This window comes from Lissotriton vulgaris, unplaced genomic scaffold (assembly GCF_964263255.1).
Source record: "Lissotriton vulgaris unplaced genomic scaffold, aLisVul1.2 SCAFFOLD_2353, whole genome shotgun sequence".
Lineage (NCBI taxonomy): Eukaryota > Metazoa > Chordata > Amphibia > Caudata > Salamandridae > Lissotriton > Lissotriton vulgaris.
The window spans coordinates 267,140-290,319 of NW_028250830.1; the positions used below are offsets into that span (position 1 = coordinate 267,140).

General features: G+C 43.6%; 1 protein-coding gene across 1 annotated transcript in view; it reads left to right on the plus strand.

Annotated features, from left to right (window-relative positions):
* The window catches only part of LOC147663104 (adhesion G protein-coupled receptor F1-like), a gene marked incomplete at its 3' end in the record, with an annotated part of 365,238 nt that overhangs the window by 245,442 nt on the left and 96,616 nt on the right, over positions 1–23,180 (plus strand). Inside the window, exon 9 of the mRNA XM_086950677.1 lies at positions 10,017–10,162. Within this exon, the coding sequence (XP_086806803.1) occupies positions 10,017–10,162 (146 nt within the window). The remainder of the gene's footprint in view (positions 1–10,016; positions 10,163–23,180) is intronic.

The window sequence follows — 23,180 nt, forward strand, 5'->3', positions numbered from 1 at the left end:
GTAGCCAGGTCAGCTGGTCTGCCGAATTTGAGTGCCATCAGTTGTCTTTTCAGGTGTACCAAAAATGTGATGTTTATAGAAGGTGCTGGTGTGAGGGTCTTATAATTATTGATCATCATCCAGGCGTATGATCTATGGCTGAGGGTGTTTTTGTCAAGTAGCAAGGAGTGAAAATTTGCTGCTTTGTTAATAATTTGTTTAATAGGAGAAAAAGGGAGATTATTATTCCATAGCTCAGCAGTGCATGTGGTTGTTAAAGCTGTATGGAGATATTGATTATACACTGATTTTATGTCATTTTCAAGTGCTGTCCAAAGGGCCTTGTTAAGTGGGGAACAGGCTGAGTTTTGTTTCAGTCGATACCAAAGCTTTATTGGGATGTACATTCTATCTATTGTTTCATTTATGAGACCAAGGGCCATATGTCTGAAACTCTGATTTTGCGATTCTGATATTGCGATTTTTTGCGAATCGCTGTTTGAGAATCGCAAAACGATATGTATGTAGGATTTGAAAATAATTTTGCGAATCCTACATATTCCTTAATTGTGAATTGCAAATTGCGATTAGCAATTAAGGAATACCTCCCTATTCATTCCTATGGGCCTAAAAGCCCATAGGAATGAATGGGAAGACATTCTCAATTTGCGATTCTCAATTAGAGAATCGCAAATTGAGAATGCAATTGCAAGGGTGCCAGGTTGTCTAAAGTACACCCTTTTGCACCCCTGAAATGTGCATGTGTGCACATGTGGCACACATACATTCCTAAGGGCATGTATGTGTGCCACATGGCACTTTGAAAAATGCAAAAAAGTGAATTTTTCAGAGAAATCGCAAAATACCACCAACTTGAAGTTGGTGGTAATTTGCGATTACTCAATGCCAAATTGCACTTTTTCTGTGCTTCTTGCATTGTATTTAAGGAATAGCAATTTGCGATTCCTGAAATGCAATTGCAAAATAGGGAATCGCAAATTTTGCGATTCCTTATTTTGCAAGGCAGTTTTTCTTTCATACATACCATTGAGCCCAATTGCGATTGCAATTTAGAATGATACATATGGCCCCAATTTCCAGTCGCACCTGCGTCTGCGATGCTGACTGGGGGAGCTGAAAGACCTTTTTGTAAGATGTAACTAGCAGCTTATTCAAGAGTGCAGCAGTGTCTATGTCATGTAGAGCAATGCTGGCATAAGATCTCGTTGGCAGCATTTTTGCCGCTGTCAAGGTGAGAAGTAGTTTGTAGGACGAGTCCTTCCGTTTTTTTGTCAGGGTCCTAATGGCAAAAACAAATACACTGTTTCTCTGTGATATATAGTTTTTATGCTCTTGATTATTTAATCTATTGTCCCTGTAAAACGCAAGATATTAGTAGCTAGTTACTACCTCTAGCGGTTTGCCATTGAGCTAGTTATTCTGCTTGATGCTAGGATGATTTCTAACAAGCATTGTTTTGCTTTTTGATGTATTCATTCTAGTTTGATTGCTGTAATATATTCCATCATTTCAGTTAGTGACCTTTGGAGGCCAATGAATGAGTTAATGATAGCTTTCCCAGGTAAAGTGGATGAGAGTTGAATTTATTAAGCCATTGCATCAAGTCAGACGTAAACAGATTAAGAAGATGCGGTGCCAACACACATCCTTGTTTTCAGCTTTCTTGATAATCTGGTGCAGTCGCCCAATTTTATTCTTATGTAAGTTTGGGAGTGGAATTGTATTATACCTCTTAATATTCTAAATTCATGTATCATCCACAGAGTTGATAGATTTAATGCTACAGATTGAAGCCAATCAAAAGACCAGCAAAGCATAGAGACAAAATGATTTCTGGCTCATCAGAAGCTACATATGTGCAGACTAAACAACAGGAGCAAATGCAGATTTGAGGAGCAAGGAAATCTTCAACAATAGAAGAAAGAGAAAGGAGAAGAAAGGCAGGGCTATGCTTTTATTGTGAAATACCGGGTATTTATTTTTTAGCTCAGCTCATCCCTAATTAACAGATCAGGGATGGCAGAGTTGTAATGGAACTGTCAGTTAGCAACAAAATGTCTACAAATAATGTTCATTGCTTCTGTAGGTTTAATACATAGTGTGGCGTTAATGGATTCTAAAATGTTTGGGATGTTTCCATGCTCACAAGTTCCATGAGGAAATACAGATCCCTGCCGACAAGAAGGAAGAACCTGAGAAGATCCAAGGCATTGATGGAACACCACTCTCATCTACTGTCAATGGCCACCCAAAATTTCCTTGTAGCACAGATACATTTCAACATCACTTATGTTCCAGCATTTCCAACAGTCCTCAGAATGACTTGGCTTCAACATCATAAATCTCTCATAGGCTGGAAAGTCTGTTTCTTAAGGTCGATGAAATGTACTGTTCTGAACACTGCTTTCAAGCCCATCTAAGGGGCAAGAATCAAGCATTTCTTCTGCAAAGAGCAACTTTAAAATCTACGCTGGAAGTAAGAGAAGAAGGCCCCTTGATTCTAGAGCCGTACAGAGAATTTATAGATGTCTTCAGTTAGAAAGACACAGATACCCTTCTTCTACATCAGGAATATGATTGTGTCATCAAGTTGACATCAGTGGGACTCATCTCTTATGGAAGAATATACCACGTAATGGTTGATAAGATACTGCCACAATTCTTAAATGAAAATCTGGAGAAACGCTTTATTAGATGTTTTAAATTACCTAATAGTGACTCCAATTTTGTTGTTGTGAAGTTTGAGACTTAAAAGGATATGTTTGGTCGATTCTGATGCTAATACCCAAGACTCCACACTTTTGAGAGTGACGTTGTTTTGAGTGACATGTGCTCAGTAACACACATCTCAATGAGAGAAAATGGGGGCAATATTAGGGAAATACCGGGAGCATCTTTGGTGGTTCAATACCAGCTTCACAGGTAATTCTTCAGATAGATTCAACTTGCATATGTCCTCTCAGGGTCATCTGGATAAAGGCCAGAGGAGATACTTAACATAAGGTGGAATTACCCCCAGCCGCAACTCTCCTTCTAATCTGAGATGTATTAGGTTCTTAATAAGGAGTTGCAGGTTATGGACCACGAGTACGGGTAGATCTCTGCCTAGATCATTTCAGATGATTCAAAATTACTGCAAAATAATTGTGGCCATCCCCTACAAATACCTTCTTGTGGACCTTGGTGCTACCCAGTGGTCCACCTCATTAGCAAGCTTCCTAAGGTCAGGGAGCTTACTGTCAGTCAAGTGTTTGCTAAAACACACACTATTTAAAGGAGGGTCCAAGGGCTACTTTAATGACTCTGTACTGGGTACATGCCCCTGACAGAAAACTAGTTACAACAAAAGGTACCCAGGAGTCAAAAACATATTTTTCTCATAGACAACCAGTTACACGACACAAAGAAAGATTGTGGATTGAAAACAGTTAACATATAAAACCATTTAAACACACATACGTGCAACATACAATCAGGGTGAGAATTTTCCCATCAGTTGTCTCTCTGTACCACCATTATTACATCATTTGGGTTCTCCTTACCCAGGAGTTAGTGTACACACAGTCACACAAGTTGTGAGGAAGGGACTGTGTGAGTAAGAAGACTTAACAATAGTTATTTCGCTAGGTGGTGTCAGTATGGTGTTGGTGTGATGTTACAAGTGAAAAAAGCAGTGCAAGTGAAATTAGTGAAGTGAATAAAATTGGGTGAAACTGAGTAGAATAGTTAGTTTTAATATTTTCTCTCAGCTCCCTAAGCTTAAAATCATAGTGAAAAGTGAGAAAAAAGCAGATTTAACATAATATCTGCTCAGCGAGTGGTCGACATGTTTCTGCATAAAAGGACTTGATCCTATGCATTCATCAGGACCTAGATGTTGCTACTCCTGTACAATTATGTGAAAAATGATAAAAAGGGATTATATCACCTGTTTGTCAGGTGTAGATTCTCCTCCACAATCTAAAGTCATGCAAACACGGAAAGAAAAATGAGAAAAACAAGCATATTTATCAATGAATACACTCTATACTAATGATATTCTTGTGTTCATGTCTTTAGCAGTTGGATTAACATGATATCACTCACCCAATTTCTGTGGGGATGGCGCCTCACCTCACCTGGCTGCAGCTCAGGTAAATAGGGAGCACCGCTCTGTTTTGCAAAACACATAATTGTGAAAACATTCCACTGATTGTCCCAAAACAAGGTTAAAAAACAGATGTGATGTCTAGGTATACATCTGTCTGACTACGTACATTGTGACCTCAGTACTGCTCATTACAATACAAAGCCAAAGATATGCCAAAATTCCTGGTTTCATAAAGGAACTTTATGCGTCTGCCTGCTAAAATACTCGTCAACGAGTTATATGAGCCCCAGAGCCTCTTATCGTTTGTGGCCCAGATGGTAATGAAAACGACCCATGTGCATAGTCCCATTCACTCAAATTAGGGGGATTACAGATCTACCACTCTTAGTTCAGATATTTATAGCTCCTCTTATTTTCCATATTATTTTCAAATTGTTTTGTGAAGCATATTTAAAGGGAGATACAAGAGTGCCCTTCTCGGTTAGATAATCTGCATGTACGATGTCCCTCAAAGCTCAAAAATGGAGGACATCGGTGCCGTCCGTGCGCAACATGTCTTGCACGCGGCGGTAAACGTGAAAGGCAATCTACTCCCCCCGCTTGCCCCGAAGCGTTTTACAGAGGAGATACAAGAATGCCGTGATCGGCTAGATTAAGCAATGCATACGATATCCCAAAGGCTCACGAGCAGTAAAGGACCGCGAAAGACGCCGCCCTTGCATGTAGCGGCAATCGCGAAAGACAAACTGCTCCGCCCGCTTACCTCTCCGTCGGTGTCTCCAGGCGTCCCTCTGGGCTATACTGGGGAGGCACCGAACGGGTGTTTTTTGTGCAATCGAACCCATGTTGTCCCGGAATTAAAAGTCAGCAATCTCATATGACTCAGGAGGTGTAATGTCCACGTGCATTAATTGGTATGATAAGTATTGACGGCTGGATACAGACTTATAGTTTGGATTGTTTATTATGTTTGGGTTTTTCTTACAAACTTTGTCCCCACATTATCAACACACCCAGACTCAAATATCTGTTCCAGTATACAATATTTAAACACTTTTTCTGTATTTTCAGCGTCCTCTGTACTACGGACAAAGTAACATATTTAAAATAAGAATTGCCAAAGACCACATTCTTCAGAACTGCTTATATGCATTTGAGGATATACCACGATAGAGATGACCTCATTATACCTCCTGAGTCATATGAAATTGCTGACTTTTAATTCCGGGACAACTTGGGTTCGATTGCACAAAAAGCACTCCCCTTTTTTTATAATTTACTTGGTGTAATGTTCCTTTCGTATCGGTAAAGTAAGCCAGTTTTTTGGCATATCGTGGCGAAATAATACCAACAGCCACAAGACTGTCTTTAGGAACGATAATGTCTGCTATAACGAGTATATCTCTACACGCGATCAGTAACTACAAATCCCAGTTACCCTTGCGTGTTTCTGCCCGCAATTAGAAATAGCCCCTTCCTCTTCCGTTCGGTGCCTCCCCAGTATAGCCCAGAGGGACGCCTGGAGACACCGACGGAGAGGTAAGCGGGCGGAGCAGTTTGTCTTTCGCGATTGCCGCTACATGCATGGGCGGCGTCTTTCGCGGTCCTTTACTGCTCGTGAGCCTTTGGGATATCGTATGCATTGCTTAATCTAGCCGATCACGGCATTCTTGTATCTCCTTTGTAAAACGCTTCACGGCAAGCGGGGGGAGTAGATTGCCTTTCACGTTTACCGCCGCGTGCGAGACATGTTGCGCACGGGCGGCATCGATGTCCTCCGTTTTTGAGCTTTGAGGGACATCGTACATGCAGATTATCTAACCGAGAAGGGCACTCTTGTATCTCCCTTTAAATATGCTTCACAAAACAATTTGAAAATAATATGGAAAATACGAGGAGCTATAAATATCTGAACTAAGAGTGGTAGATCTGTAATCCCCCTAATTTGAGTGAATGGGACTATGCACATGGGTCGTTTTCATTACCATATGGGCCACAAACGATAAGAGGCTCTGGGGCTCATATAACTTGTTGACGAGTATTTTAGCAGGCAGACGCATAAAGTTCTTTCATGAAACCAGGAATTTTGGCATATCTTTGGCTTTGAATTGTAATGAGCAGTACTGAGGTCACAATGTATGTAGTCAGACATATGTATACCTAGACATCACATCTGTTTTTTAACCTTGTTTTGGGACAATCAGTGGAATGTTTTCACAATTATGTGTTTTGCAGAACAGAGCGGTGCTCCTTATTTACCTGAGCTGCAGCCAGGTGAGGTGAGGCGCCATCCCCACAGAAATTGGGTGAGTGATATCATGTTAATCCAACTGCTAAAGACATGAACATAAGAATATCATTACTATAGAGTGTATTCTTTGATAAATATGCTTGTTTTTCTCATTTTTCTTTCAGTGTTTGCATGACTTTAGATTGTGGAGGAGAATCTACACCTGACAAACAGGTGATATAATCCCTTTTTATCATTTTTTCACATAATTGTACAGCAGTAGCAACATCTAGGTCCTGATGAATGCCTAGGATCAAGTCCTTTCATGCAGAAACATGTCGACCACTCGCTGAGCAGATATTATGTTAAATCTGCTTTTTTCTCACTTTTCACTATGATTTTAAGCTTAGGGAGCTGAGAGAAAATATTAAAACTAACTATTCTACTCAGTTTCACCTAATTTTATTCACTTCACTAATTTCACTTGCACTGCTTTTTTCAGTTGTAACATCATACCAACACCATACTGACACCACCTAGCGAAATAACTATTGTTGAGTCTTCTTACTCACACAGTCCCTTCCTCACAACTTGTGTGACTATGTGTACACTAACTCCTGGGTAAGGAGAACCCAAATGATGTAATAATGGTGGTACAGAGAGACAACTGATGGGAAAATTCTCACCCTGATTGTATTTTGCACGTATGTGTGTTTAAATGGTTTTATATGTTCAACTGTTTTCAATCCACAATCTTTCTTTGTGTCGTGTAACTGGTTGTCTATGAGAAAAATATGTTTTTGACTCCTGGGTACCTTTTGTTGTAACTAGTCAAGTGTTTGGCCAGATCTATAAAACAAAGACTGAACGTGTGCTCCGTTGCAATCAAATTGTACAGCCACTGATAATCTTTTGCTTCACTGCCCTTCCCCCGACTCTCCAGTGCTTTGCAAAAGGAATCCACACAGGTCTGCTGGGCCAGTTTCTGGCTATCCCTGAACTTGTGCCTATACATTTTTGGTCTTTAACAATATTTTCTGATACAGGTTTCTTTAATGGGGTGTGCTACCTCACTCTGTCTTCATTCTCAAGGGCCAGGAGAGTGTCCCTTCCTTCAGTACCGATATGCCTCCACAGACTAGCCCCCAATCCCCGCCTGAGGAATCTTGTGCATCTGCAAGGTAATCTTATAAGCCTCAAACCATCTATCAATATTGTCACCCACAACAAAGGCAGACACATGACCTTTAGAAATGTGGACCCTCTTGTCTCCAGAGGGCACCAGGGAAATGCTGCCACCATCACTGCCGGACTCTGTCCAGCTCCTTAAGGCTCCTCTCATGAGCCAAACGCTCCAAAGTAATTCTCTCCTCCATGGCTAATTTCTTTGACTCCTTCTCCAGCTCCAATCTGGCTAGCTCTAGCTTGAGCCTCCTTTTCTCCCTCCTGTTCCTCTGAGCTCAGGTCCCTGGAAGACACCCTGCTTGCTGCATGATAGCCATTACCAATTCTGGGATCACGTTATCCCCATCAACAGCAGGAGAAACCACAGGAAGGTCCTCTCTAGGCCCTTTCCCCTCGGAGCTAGTATAAATCCTCTCCTTCACTATCCATTCCATCCTCTCTTGCCTTAGCCAGTGATTGGTGGACTTCTGTCCACCTTCCTGTTGGTGCTCTTTGCTCAAAGTCCCCTCTTTTTACAAAACTCTTTGAGCTGGGCAGCGTAGAAGGATTTTATGTTGGCCAGCTCAAACTCCGTTATTGTAGGTGAAAACACACCCACAGTTAGACAGGTGTGTTTGATATGGCCCTTACTGCAGGGTCACCCCTAAACATGTTGTCTTCTTCCTCCCCTTTTTGCTGAATTGTTTTTGTTGGCTTTAGGGTTCTTAGCACTTTACCACTGCTGACCAGTGCCAAAGTGCATGGGGTCCATCCCTAAAACGTGTTAACATTGGCATATCCACAATTAGCATATTTTATATAAATGGCTCAAGGCTCACTACAGGGGGTTATGCAGCACTTTGTGTGGGGACAGGGCATAGCCTATTCAGGTGTAAGTGTGAGGCTGTGTCCAGCTTCTTCCTCCCATCCTCTTCAGGATGGCCCATCTGGACACCCTTTGAGTGTGGCTGTCCAGAGGGAATACAAAAAGCCCAACTGTCACCCAACCCGAACATGCAATCAGAGACAGGCATCAGGTACCAAATAGCTAAAGTAAGAAAAAAAGTGGAATTTTCAGATTTGCAATTTAGAATCTGCCTTCACCTTTAAGTTGTGATTCAAACTGTGATTCCAGAGACACCAAACTCTGAAGCTTGATCTCCAGAATGTGAATTATACTTAAAAAATGTAATAAGGTAACTCGATTGTTAACCTATGGGAGCGATAGGCCTTGCAGTAGTGAAAAACAAATTTAAATGTTTTTCACTACCAGGACATGTAAAATCTTACAAGTACATGTCTGAATTTTTGAAATACACTGTACTCTGCCTTCGGGCTGTCCAGGGCCTGCCCTAGTAGTGACTTAAATGTATTAAAAAGGAAGGTTTGGGCCTGGTGAGAGTTTTACCTTTCAGGGTCGACATTGCAGTTTAGACTGCACGCACAGTCTCTGCAATGGCAAGCCTGAGACATGAGCTACTTAAGTGGGTGGCAGAATCAGTGCTGCAGGTTCACTAATAGCATTTAATTTACAGGCCCTGGGCACTGTAGTGCACTTTACCAGGGCTTATATTTAAATTAACCATGGCAATTGCATATATGTCAATGTTACAGTGTTTTAAGGAAAGAGCACAAACACTTTAGTACTGGTTAGCAGTGGTAAAGTGCCAAGAATACTAAGGCCCATTATGAAATAATGGGGTGACCCATAATAGTCCACGGACCAGGGTAATGTTCAGTATAGAAAACAATGGTCCTAGACTGTTTCTAATTGATTTTACTTTTGAACGTTATTCATTAGGTCAAACTTCATATGCATGGTACACATAGAAATCAATTAGGATGCAATTTGATTTTTATGTGTACCATGCATATAAATTTTGACTTAATGAATAATGTTCAAAAGTAAAATCAATTAGAAACAGTCTAGGACCATTGTTTTCTATACCGAAGGATACCAAGGCCAGCAAAAACGAAGTCAGCAAAAACAGGAGGTCTGAAGGCAAAAAAGTTTGGGGAAACCACACCAAGGATGCCAGGTCAACACTAGTGGTGTCATGAGTTTTTAAACAACACTAGAATCAGGGTTTGACCATCCTTGTAGGAGTCTTGGCTTCAGTAGGCCAAAATAAAGGCTCTCTTATTTTCCACATAGAAAAATATTCAGAGCTCAATCCACACAAGAGGTGGAATGTCCCTTACACCACCTCATCCCAAACTTTTAAATGGGTGTTTGACAGGTGATCTCAGAGAAGTAATGTTAAACCAAGCAAAGTCTCCATTTCTACCAGTAGCTGCCAAAATGCTTAATCAGATATCTGTGGGAGTCTTTCTGGATGGCGCTCACAAGACGTTTATTAGACGCAAAGTTATCTCTAGCAAGCACTTTTCACAAACATGTTTAATTGACTGTGCTGGGGAGAAAAAAACTACACAATCTTGCATGATAGTTTGCTTTAAAGAGATGATGCATGCTTTACATCATTAAACATACATAATAAATAATATATTATTTTTACCCCACAATGATAGGAAAGGAAGTATAATCATTGGCTACGAAATCAGTGGCGATGACCTATCTCTGTCTGAGGTCCAGGAAGCAAATTGGAATGTGGTCTCAGACTTAATATCCAAATACGATGTCAGCTACGACTCCTTTAATGTGACCGAAGAAGGAGGTAATATTGTACTACCATATTGTAAAATGCTGGAAAAATATTGTGTCTACAAGCACCCTAGCAATGCATGTTAATGGAATGCAAAGAGCACAGAAGCTGTTGCAGTAACTATTGCTGTAAAATAGTGTAAAGTACACACCCACCTGCATGTCCTGAACACACACCCACACACAGACACACACAAGCAGACAATACTTTCACCAAGTGTTTTATGTGAATGACTAAATTACTATCCTGATGTTCCTGCATGTGCACCTCATGTTGTCAATGAAAGACATACATGCATCAAGTTTGACAAATTCAGAGGGTAATTACACAAAGAATATAAACATGAGAGATTGTGACATGTAGGACAGATAGATCACATTCAACAACTTAGCTATTCAGGCTTCGAAACACTCTGACATGATTTCTGAAAATCAAGTCATAAACACAGGTCACAATATTAATAACACACGGAGATGAACTAGACAAGCAGAAGAAAAATAGAAGGGGAACATACCAAATAAATAGACATGTGTAATAAAAAGACCAACATAGCTGTATATCATCAATTCAATAAAAGACAGATTGTAATGATAGAATCTGGTCTGAGGTCTTGCTGTTATTCTGTGAACCAACTAACGTCAGTAGCACAAATGGTAAAATGAGTTGCTGCAAAACTCCAATAAAAGTTATAAGTAACAGTGCTCCTTACAGCGGAGTGGTCTCCAAATTGGTGCACCCACAACAGAGGCACAACGAGGTGTAAGCATTCCGTACCTGCTGTCAACGCCACACTGACCGTGATCAGGAAGAGGAAAACAAGTCTTGCCTTGTCGAAAGGACCATTCAAACTCTGAACAACAAAGATTACAGACAAACCCTTCACCTTCACAATCTACCAGATAGCAGTGCTTACAAAGACTAATCAGCAGCTACTTTCAGCAAACTTATTGAATCAAATTTCTAAAGGGAAGCCTATCTTCTCTTTTCACACTTCTGTGCTCAGGGCTGCTCTCTCCAATCTCAGGAATGTCAGCAAAACACTGTCAGTGCTGACAGCAACACCAACATTTTTGATCATAGTGAGGTTCCGTGACAATTGTAAGTGGTGTTTTTTTTTTGACTCGCACGAATATGGTCGAGTCTGGTATCTATGAACCGCAAATGACGAGTTTAGTAAGTGTGCGCAGTTTCGCTGTGCTAACTTAAACCGTTCGTTTGTTATGTGGGTTTTTCATTTGTACCCACGGGTTCCATCTTAGATACGGCATCCATTTTGTCTCTTGCCCTCAAGTAGCCAGCGAACGGACGCTGTCCGCTTCGCGACCCTGGGGCTCCCAAGATATTTGCGGAAGACACATGTTCTTTGTAAGTGTCTTTATGATGAGGGGGATGTTACTGTAAGGCAGATGGCGCCGCTCAAGGCTCATCTTGCTGCACGGACTTATTGTGTCAGCCGTGCATCTCATTAAGCACGTCCCTTTGATGCCTGTATCTCGTGTTTCCCGATACCTCCCCTTTTACACCCTTTCCGATCTCCCCACTGTCTCCGTCTTCCTCTGCACCTGTCTTTGTTCCTATTCCGATCTGTTTATTACCGATTGGAATGCACTAATGTTGGGAAGATGGGTTTTTACAGTTGGGAACCGCCAAATGTTTCCGCACTTATGATCCGGACCTCATGTGTTTCAAAGTGACCAAAGCGACCCCTCTGGGGGATGATGGTGGGAACCGGGTTGTAAACTTTTGTGTGCCATGTTGTCTTATGGGTAAAAACTGTATAAAAGGAGCGATCCACAGAACCAATTTGAAGCAGTCTCCCCAAGTTGCACGTGTGTTGCTTGTCGTGACTACTGTGTTCCCTGCAGTAAATAAACCTTGAATCTTTGACGCCGAAGGAAGTGTCCCGTGTCTCTGTCATCTGTACGCCGGAGCAGGTTACCCACGAAGGTTTCAGGTGTTGTGCCCTGGCACCGCTGGGTCCTACAGAACCCAGTCCTTCAGTTGGCGCCCAACGTGGGGCTGCATCAGTGGTACCGGTCCAAGCCCGACGATCGTGAGGAACTTCGTGTGAAATCTCCGAGGGAAGGTGCACCCCGCTTCATCGATCCTGTTGTCGAAATAAGTGGCCCGAAGACTTTTCCCGCGAAGATTCCCGCCTCCTGACGGCTGCGACGGACTGCTGCCCTGACTGTAGACCTGTTTTGGCGCCTGGCGTAGACCTTGGTATAGCGAGACGATTGACGGGCCTTCCTGGAGACGCCATTGATCTTTGAGTTAAGTATTTGTGGGTCGCTCCCAGAGTTCTTGGTTGTTGACACTTTAGCGAGTGTTTTTGTTGTTAACGCTGTGAGAGTGTTTTTGTCGATGACACTTTGCTAGCGTATTTTGTTGTGTTGTTTGACGACTGCAGCCGCCAAAAACCGAGGGTTTTTGTTCTTTGCTGGGACTTGGTAAATCCCGTAACCCTTGAAGTTTGTGAAACTCGGCTAGTGTGCAAGATGCCTGGTCGCAGTACTTTGTTTAGTTGTTTCAGACCTTGTGGTATGGATTCCCGACTGGAGGACTCGTGTCCGATACCTCCGGTTGGAACTCCCACTTATGAACTATATAGTAAGCATGGGCTAGGCCCGATTACCTTTAATGATTATTGGATTAAATACACGAAGAAGGACGGTGACCTTCGTTGGCCACCTCATGGTAGCTTCGAGGCCCCGATCTTAGATAATTTAGAGATTAAACTGTTCGAAAGAAAATCAAGGCCGGCCATGTTTGATGCCTTTCGGTTGTGGCGCAAAGAAGCCCGACAGAAAGAGATCAGACAGAATAAACGTAGTCAGGGAGATAATGTTGCTACTATAGTGAAGAAAGCTGAGCAGTTTCAGCGTGATAAGGAGGATAAGGATAAGGAAGTGTTTGATAGACTACAGCGTATGACCGTTGATAAATGTTATCCCGCTTTGCCTACGGAGTCGGAAAAGAAGGAAGAGCCAGTTGAGGATCCTTTAATGTCTTATCTCATGAAGTCGCCACCTCCGTACGTACAGGGTACCGCAGCTGCAGCTCCTGTGGTTCCTGCCGTACCTATTCTTCCGCCAATTCTTCCCCCGCCTGTTCCTCAGCCTGCACTCGCTTTTCCGACTGTTCCTGCTCCTTTGCCTGTTTCTATCCCTACTGCTCCTCCGCTTCCACATACTCCTGCTCCCGCTGCTGCTCCTGTTTTGTTAACTCCTGCTGTTGCCACTGTTTCTACTCCTTCACTTGTTAGTCCTGTGTCCTATACTTCTCCCTCGACTCGTTCTCGTACTACTCCTCTTGCGGCTAGCTTCTTTCATTCGCTTGGACCTGTTCATGGGTCCGCTAGCTCCGATGGTCCTCAGAGACGTAGTCAGCTTCCTGGAAACAGAGAACGTGTTGCGCTATATAATATGGCGATGGGTTGGATGGTAAACCCTCTTAGAAATCCGCCCCGTGTTGTACTCGAAACGTTTTGTCAATTCAATATACCAACCCAAAGATACGTGTTTGATGAAATGTGTAAGTTCCTACGCGATCAGATATCGGCTGATGCGCCTGACGAGGTGCTGGCCGCTTTGTCTGATCTTCAGCTTCAGTTCTCAAATGGACTGATAGTGGATACTAATGTTCGACGTGCTGTTGAGCGGTTGCTATCTTTTCGCCCCGCTCCGATCCCTCATGCGTTGTTTATCGAGGATATTGAAAGACTGCCAGATGAATCTGGTCAGTTTCCCATGCGTGAAGTGCCACCGGTGTGGATGCCAGCTGATCCTAATGCTAATCCAGCGACGTTGGCGCATTTCCAGAGAGTATGGATACATCTCCCATGGAAACGCTCGGAAGTGCTACAGGTGAAGCAATCTTTGCCTGATCCTCGCAAGAATCCCACAGGGTATTACAAGGAATTATCGCAGCTCGTAGATGCTACGATAATGAATCTTGCCGATATTGATATGTTGTTCGGCAATGTCGTACCGCAACCTGTTTGGGCTAAGATTCGGCAGGAAAATCATCCGAATGAATTAGGTGGTGATTGGGCTGCCATTGTGGCGGCGGATGGGTTACAAACTGGTGGGGCTAAACCTGAGCAGATGATTACTGCTCTTCCTCAGCGAATAATAACGTTAATGAAAACTCTTATGCCAGCTATGAGGGTAAATTGGGACAAATTGTCAGCTTGTAAGCAAAAGAAGGACGAGAGTGTTTCCGACTTCTTTACGAGGTTTGAGGAAGCATTTATTGACCATAGTGGTCAGGATATGGGTACCGAGGGTGGTCAGCGATTGTTTGTGGATAAATTTGTTTCAAACTTATTGCCCGATTTGAGCAGTAAATTAAAGAATTCGGAAAGTGCAGGGGCCGTTTCTACTTCAGCTCAGATATTGGCTACAGCACAATATTATGAGAATAGAGAGAAAGAGGAGAACGACCGTGCTGATAAAAAGACGAAAGAACTAAAAACTAAAGTGTTGCTTCAACAAGCATATCCTCCGCGTACAAATCAGAATGCATCCCAACAGAGTAGGTCGCAGTCGCAATCGAGTCGATCACAGCCACGTAATGATTCCTCCTCCCAAAGGCCATCGTTAGGGTACAATCAATGTGCTTATTGCAGACAGGAGGGTCATATTAAATTCAATTGCCCTGTTTTGAATGAACGTAATAGTGGTAACTCATCTAGAGGAGGTCGTGGTGGTTCGCAGCAGGCATCACGTGGTAGAGGTCGTGGGACTCAGAATGATCGTTCTGATAACACCTCTAATAATAATAATTGTTTCGATCAACGTGGATCATCGCAAGGACGATCTGCGCAGTATAATGTAGACGATTATTACGTCGATCAGGGAACTGACGACAGTAATTACTAGGACAGCCAAAGACATGGAGAGGGAGTGGTATCAGTTCCGGTTGATCAGAGAGGGCCTTACGTCGCAGTTGCTACATCGGGCGTCGTTGAGCCTTTTCTGTTGGACACTGGTGCAGCGAAAAGTTCTATTCAGCATTCGAAACTCCCTGGCGCACCTTTGTCTGGCTTAACAAATGTTTCCGTTGGATTCTCTGGCGCCCCGTTAGCAATCCAGTTTCGCGCCCTTTGCCCCTTACAATTGGGCCACGTGAGCTTCAGGCTCCGTTAATTTTGACTACTGGTTGTGGTGAAAATCTTTTGGGCCTGGATTTGCTTAAACGTTTGTATGCGACTTTGTATTGTTCTCCTGCGGGAGTACAGCTTACGTTTGGAGAGAGGGTTGTCTCTCCCATGTACTTGTCTCTCGACAAGCTCCCACCGGAATTGAGTTCTCTTCCTGCGTCTTTGTGGGCAACGGGTCCGAATGACGTGGGCCTACTTGATATCTCGCCCTATGTTGTTCAGTTGAAATCTAATGTGCGTTTGCCACGTATTCCCCAGTATCGTATCTCTCTTGATGGTGAACGAGCATTGTTAGCGATCATTTATGATCTGATCGAGAAAGATGTTATTGAAGAGACTCGGGGAAACGTGTGCAACAGCCCTGTGCTGCCCATTCTTAAACGTACGGATCCTTCCAAACCGCCTGTTTATCGTTTTGTTATCGATTTACGGGAAGTGAATAAAATTGTGGTTCCTCAATTCCCTGTTGTGCCTGACATCACGGCGCTACTGACTCTGATTCCAGCTTCTGCATCGTGGTTTTCGGTGATTGACTTAAAGAATGCGTTCTTTAGCATCCCGATTGCCGAAGAGAGCAGGGACCTTTTCGGTTTCTCTCTCGGTGGACGCAGCTTCCGGTTCAAACGCGCTCCTCAGGGCTACTGTGAGAGTCCATCGATTTACAGTCAAGCCTTGAAGAGTCAACTGGATGCGTTTAGGTTGCCGGTCGGTGCGGCCTTAATACAATATGTCGATGACTTATTGGTGGCTGCCGATACTCAGGACATTTGCAAAATTGCTACAGTGTCGTTGCTGCAACATCTCTGTGAGTTGAATCACAAGGTGTCACCTACTAAACTCCAATATTGTTGTCAAGAAGTAACCTATCTAGGTCACTTATTGTCAAAGGAGGGAAGGAGGTTGACCCCAGAAAGAATTGCAGCGATTGCGCGAATGGCTGTGCCAACAACCCAAAGAGATGTGCGTGCCTTTCTAGGTATCACGTCGTACTGCAGGCAATGGATTCCTAATTTTTCATTGCTAGCGAAACCATTGGTGGCTCTTACGTGCAAGGATGTTTCAACTCCCTTACCATGGACGGAAGAATGTCAGAGAAGTTTTTCTGAACTGCGTGATTCATTGTGTTCGGCTCCTGTGTTGGGTACTCCTGACTATAGCAAGCCGTTTACATTATATGTTCACGAGAGAGAAGGTTGTGCTTTGAGTGTTTTGACGCAACCTTTTGGTGGTAAGCAACGTCCATGTGCATATTTTTCCTCGACCTTGGACCCAGTAGCTAGAGCATTGCCGAGTTGTTTACGAGCAACAGCGGCAGCTGCGGTCTCCATCCGACAATCAGCAGGATTGGTCATGGATAATATGCTTACGGTGATGGTTCCGCATGCAGTCGATACTCTTTTGAATCGTACGAAAACTCAGCATTTGACGAGTGCGAGGTTGTCTGGGTACGAGTTGACGTTGTTGGCAAGCCACATTCAGATAAAACGCTGTAATGTTCTGAACCCGGCAACTTTGTTACCAATTAGAGCAGAGTCAGATGAAGTAGCAGAACATGATTGCTACTTGAGGACCGAAGAAGAAACAAAAGGTCGAGTGGACCTTAAAAACACCCCATTGGAAGATCCGGATGGTACATTGTATGTGGATGGGTCATGTTTTAAGTTGCCGAATGGCGATGTGACCACTGCTTATGCTGTCGTAACGTTGAATACTGTTGTTGAGACTGCAAGATTAAATCAGAATTCTGCCCAAGCTGCAGAGCTGATTGCTCTCACTAGAGCATGTGTGTTAGCAAAAGGGAAACGTGTGAATGTGTTTACCGACAGCCAATACGCATTTGGCGTCGCACACAGTTTTGGACGATTGTGGAGAGAGAGAGGTTTCTTGACGTCGCATGGTACGAAGATTCAGCATGGACAGCTTGTGAATGACCTTTTGGATGCACTGACGTTGCCTAAGCAAGTAGCGATTGTTAAATGTAGTGCGCATCGTAGGGTGACGGACGATGTTGGTCGTGGTAATGCGTTTGCAGACGAGATTGCTAAGGAGACTGCCCGGAACCTTAGCACCCGGATGTATGTGACGAGTTCGGTTAGGTGGCCTACAGAATCGAGTATGTGTGAAGACACTATTGAGAGTGTGAAAGAAATTCAGAATGAGGCCACCGAGATTGAAAAGGCGAAGTGGAAAGAAAGTACGGGAAAGTTGGATACGAATGGTTGTTGGATTGATTTGTCGGATCAGAAAAGATGGTTGTTGCCCGATGCGTATGTGCTGGCCGTTGTGACAATGGCGCATGGGTTAGCACATATTAGCGCGAAAGGTATTTGTAAGTTGCTGTCTCCTGTATGGAAGAATGATGGTATCACGAAATGTGCTGAACGTCTGGTGAAGAATTGTATGGTGTGCATGATGTACAATCCTGGCAAAGGAACCCCAACTCCTCCTGGCAGTTTTGCTCCCCCTTCATACCCCTTTGAGGTGATACAATTGGACTTCATCCATATGGAGCGATGCAATAACCTGAAATACGTTTTAGTCGTGGTTTGCGCATTCTCCCGATGGATTGAGGCCTATCCTCTCAAAGACAATACTGCTTTGTCTACTGCAAAAATCCTACTGAAGGAATATTTTCCTCGGTACGGAATGCCTAGAGTCGTGTGGTCAGATAACGGAAGTGAGTTTGTGGGTAGTGTGATGAAGAGTGTATGTAAGGGCCTTGGAATTAATCAGAAATTCCACAGCGCCAATCATCCCCAGTCAGCTGGTTTGGTTGAAGGGTACAACGGCACCCTTAAACTAAAGCTAGCGAAGATTCAGGCTACGACTGGTCTTTCGTGGCCTGACGCTTTACCTTTAGCATTACTGTCAACTAGGGCGACTGTACACTCCCGAGTAGGGCTTAGCCCCTATGAAATAGTGTTCGGCCGTCCTGCGAATGTGTGGGGGGTTCCTAGGCCAGGAATGTTCTCTGATCTTGAGTACCCAATGTTGATCGATTACCTACATGACTTGACTGCTAAACTGAGGTTAATTCACCAACAGGTTTACGACGCATTGCCGACGCAGACGGAGGGTCCAGGCCACCAGCTCCAGCCCGGAGATTGGGTGGTGACGAGGAATTTTTCACGCAAGAATAACCTGGACCCGAGGTTTACTGGACCCTACCAGGTGCTCCTGGCCACGAGGACTGCCGTTCGTCTCGAGGGACGTAAGAATTGGGTGCATGCCACCCATACCAAGCGAGTCCCTATCCCTTTGCCGGCAGACCCGTGGGTAAGGAAAGGCATTGCATCAACTGAAACCGAAGCATTGCCAGCGTTTGTACCTTTCAGCGACGCGCAGCCTGTTGGAGAATCCTCAGCGAAGCAGAAAGACTCTGTTGAACAATTGTCATCAAAGGACTCAAGACCAGAACACCCAACTGATCAGCAGGACGCTGTCTCTTCAACGGATCCTTTGTTTGACGAGCAGACACGTCCTGGGAAAACCCGATACTTTTTGCGATCTCGTACTAAGAACTAATAAAAGATCCTGCTTTGTTGTATTGACAACTGCATCATCCCGTTTTCCGTGATCAGTTCTGAACATTTGTATTATTGTAATTATTCTTGTATATATATATATCAAGCTTCATTCCATATACTTTTTTGCTTTCACAGCTGAGAGACTTTGTTTTTGCATATATACGTATTGTGCATTGAAGGCCGTAGGGCCGCGCGCGTACTTCCTTCTGGATAGTAGGTCTTGACACTAGGTTAAAGGCCGTCGGTTCCTGGGAACTCCTAGGGATTGACTATTGCTACACAGAACGAAGTGCGTCAAGAAACGTTGCGGACGGTCGTAGGGAATGGCATTCTCGAAGCTGAACGATTTGGAAGGAGCACAAGCTCATAGATTCAAGCTGCAACAACTCAGTCGTACCAAATGTTTTATATTCCAACTGTTTGTATTGTTTCTGACTGCTTCTGCACTTTTGGCGGGTGGGGTGTATTACATGATGTCTTACTTCTTACCTTCTGCTACACCTACTCCTACTCCTGATCCTAAACCTACCTCTACCGTTTCTCCTCATTCCTTTCATATGTTACCGGAACACGAACAGGCTAGACGTGTAGAATTCCGCAATAATTCCTTTATTCAGCTCCTTCATCAGCATCAGTTAGTGGTTAACACTACTAATTGTTGGGTGTGCGGGTTGATGCCACATACTACGGATAAGGGAATCCCATATCTGGTGTTACCGTATAGCTCCCAAGGGTCCGCTCGAGCATTTCAGACAATGTTTCGAAGCGCACTGGGTTTCCACCCCATTCGAGAACCACTTTCTCCCTACTCTGGTCCTACCTCGTATCAAAAACCTTTGTCGATAGCAATAGAGGATTTAGATAGTGATATCTATGATCCCTCGCTTATTCCCGAAGAAGAGGTACAAGCCTATAGGGTCCTAAGTAGAGGTGAATATAGTGCGTTCACTAGCGAAAAGCAGCTTAAAAGCTCGCCTCCAATATGGGTCGTACCCCACACTGGTAATTTTTGTCTCATGGGTCGTGGCCGAAGATCGCAAGCCCGACTTGGAGCAAGTGCTTGCATTGAAAATTACATATTGCCGATGGTCTCGTCCCCTGTGTTTCTGGCTGCCAAGGGTACATACTTTATCTGCTATGATCGTGCATATGCATGGTTGCCCGCTGACTTCATGGGCTCATGCTTCATTGCAAATCTGTTGCCTCCGACGTTCACTGTAGATGCCGATTATCATAAGACTAGAGTTGTGCGAGGCGTAATTAGCGAAGAGGATACTGCCGGTCAAGAGGCAGGAGACTTTTTCAAGGGTTTCCTCCCGTTTTGGGGACCTATGGTTAATAGTAGGAACCTGAGACAGTTGACTCGAGTGGTAGAATCGACAGCTAATATTACTGCCAGTGCCCTTGGTAATATCACCACAGAACTTCAGGCGGATAGACTTATGACGTTACAAAACCGTATGGTTTTAGATGTCATCTTAGCAGATCGAGGTGGGGTATGTAAGGTGATCCATTCGAGCTGCTGCATTTTCATTCCGGATAATGCTCCAACTGTTTATCAAGCCATCTCGAGGTTGCACAGGATCTCCGAATCCATACACGTGGATGTAGGGGATTGGACGTTACTTGGATGGTTTTGGGGCCTGATGTCGACTTGGGGTTGGAAGATTCTGATGATCATCGGGGTCGTTGTGGTGTTCCTGTTCACGTGTTGCCTTTGTGTGCAGTGCGGTCCTGCCTTATGTGGCCTCTGTGCTACAACGTGTATGAGACAGCCACCTGTTACCAAGGGGACTCGATTGGACAGAGCTATGCTACAGCAACATCTCGATGGTCTGATGAATATTGATTACGATTCCGACTAGTGCTTGCCTACATGAGGGCAAAAGGAGCGTCTGAGGTTCCGTGACAATTGTAAGTGGTGTTTTTTTTTTTGACTCGCACGAATATGGTCGAGTCTGGTATCTATGAACCGCAAATGACGAGTTTAGTAAGTGTGCGCAGTTTGGCTGTGCTAACTTAAACCGTTCGTTTGTTATGTGGGTTTTTCATTTGTACCCACGGGTTCCATCTTAGATACGGCATCCATTTTGTCTCTTGCCCTCAAGTAGCCAGCGAACGGACGCTGTCCGCTTCGCGACCCTGGGGCTCCCAAGATATTTGCGGAAGACACATGTTCTTTGTAAGTGTCTTTATGACGAGGGGGATGTTACTGTAAGGCAGATGGCGCCGCTCAAGGCTCATCTTGCTGCACGGACTTATTGTGTCAGCCGTGCATCTCATTAGGCACGTCCCTTTGATGCCTGTATCTCGTTTTTCCCGATACCTCCCCTTTTACACCCTTTCCGATCTCCCCACTGTCTCCGTCTTCCTCTGCACCTGTCTTTGTTCCTATTCCGATCTGTTTATTACCGATTGGAATGCACTAATGTTGGGAAGATGGGTTTTTACAGTTGGGAACCGCCAAATGTTTCCGCACTTATGATCCGGACCTCATGTGTTTCAAAGTGACCAAAGCGACCCCTCTGGGGGATGATGGTGGGAACCGGGTTGTAAACTTTTGTGTGCCATGTTGTCTTATGGGTAAAAACTGTATAAAAGGAGCGATCCACAGAACCAATTTGAAGCAGTCTCCCCAAGTTGCACGTGTGTTGCTTGTCGTGACTACTGTGTTCCCTGCAGTAAATAAACCTTGAATCTTTGACGCCGAAGGAAGTGTCCCGTGTCTCTGTCATCTGTACGCCGGAGCAGGTTACCCACGAAGGTTTCAGGTGTTGTGCCCTGGCACCGCTGGGTCCTACAGAACCCAGTCCTTCAATAGCAGCAGTGGCAGGGGGATGAGAACTGCGGCAGGAGGACAGCCAAGATCAAGCAATACCAAATAGAGTTCCAGCTCTAAGAATGAACCTTATAACCAACCCTTATATTTTAACTGCAATCAATGTGAAATGGTTATTGATAAACAAACATGCAACTGAAGCAAGACATTTCTGATGTTTAAGGGGAAAGCCAGACTTACTAATATTTTGTCGCTTCAGGAACTGAATATTGGTAGTTTACCACAAAAAAGGTTGGGTCAAAACAACAAATAAATGTCTAAAAAATTAAATAACCCCATAAAGTACATACTAGCTCTAAACTAAAAAAATCAGTGTCCATTGTTTCTACTTTATCAAAGAAAAATTACTTAAATTCACACACACTGCCAGATACTAAACATAAAATTACAAATGTAGTCAAACAAAATCAGACCTTTCTAGCACCACCAAAACTGGCAATGTGTGTTATAGAATATATATAGACACCCACTTTGGTGTTTGTAAAGGAGGACATAATTAGAAGATTTGTCTGTTGTAGGTATCCAAGAATATCTCAAAGTAAAACCCTTCTTCTTGTATTTGTCATAGATGTCAGACCGCAATCCCCCTTGTCATGGAGTTCACAATGTAAATCCATCTCTTATTCAATTAGACAGATAGCTACTTAAAGTCCCGTCTACTGTTGTTTGTACTGGTGTTCTCAATGCTAACCCCCTTCCTATTTGCCAGAAATTTCATCTTGTGAAAATATTTTCTGTTACATTTGTCAAGTTCTTAATGTAATACCCGTTCCTGTTATATGTGTCACAGAGTACATAATGTAAAGCCTCTTTTTATGGTGTTTGTCATAGACTTCACAATGAAAATCCCCTTAGTAATACCTCTGTCAGAGAGTTCACAATGCAAAACCCTGTTCTATTGTATATGAGGAATTAATTTCAGACTGTTCCAAATCAGGCTGTAGCTACTTACTTAGCTTGTGTTAATGGACTTCTTTTTTGTCCTGAGCACCATACATCCATCCCTGAAACATGGGACCAAGCATCCATTTAATCATTTGAAACGCAGGGTAATGATGCAAAGCAGTCTGAGGCAAATGCAGGGAGGTGACAAAGCTAGAAAATCAAAACTCACCAACTAACAAAATAACAATAAATCAATACGAAGCCAATAATTATTGAAAAGGGAAAAGCACAGTAATGAACACAGAACTAAATACTATGCAAAAATTACACATTTTCAAGTCAGAATGGCATGTTGAAACTTTTCCGAAAGGACCCTCACAAAATTTCAGGACGCAAATCATGTACTCTACAGACATTTCATGGGGACTACCAACCTGATTCATCCAGTGTGTTCCTATTATCTCTCTGCAGCCAGGTGTCAGTTTGCACACTAACAGGCTCTAAACCTAAAAATCAACAATGCCCTTATATGGGCCTCCTGCAGCACATAAAGCCTTTCACAATCAGCGAGGTTAGGCCTAGAGGCTTTGCCAGGTCATTTACAATAGAAAATGA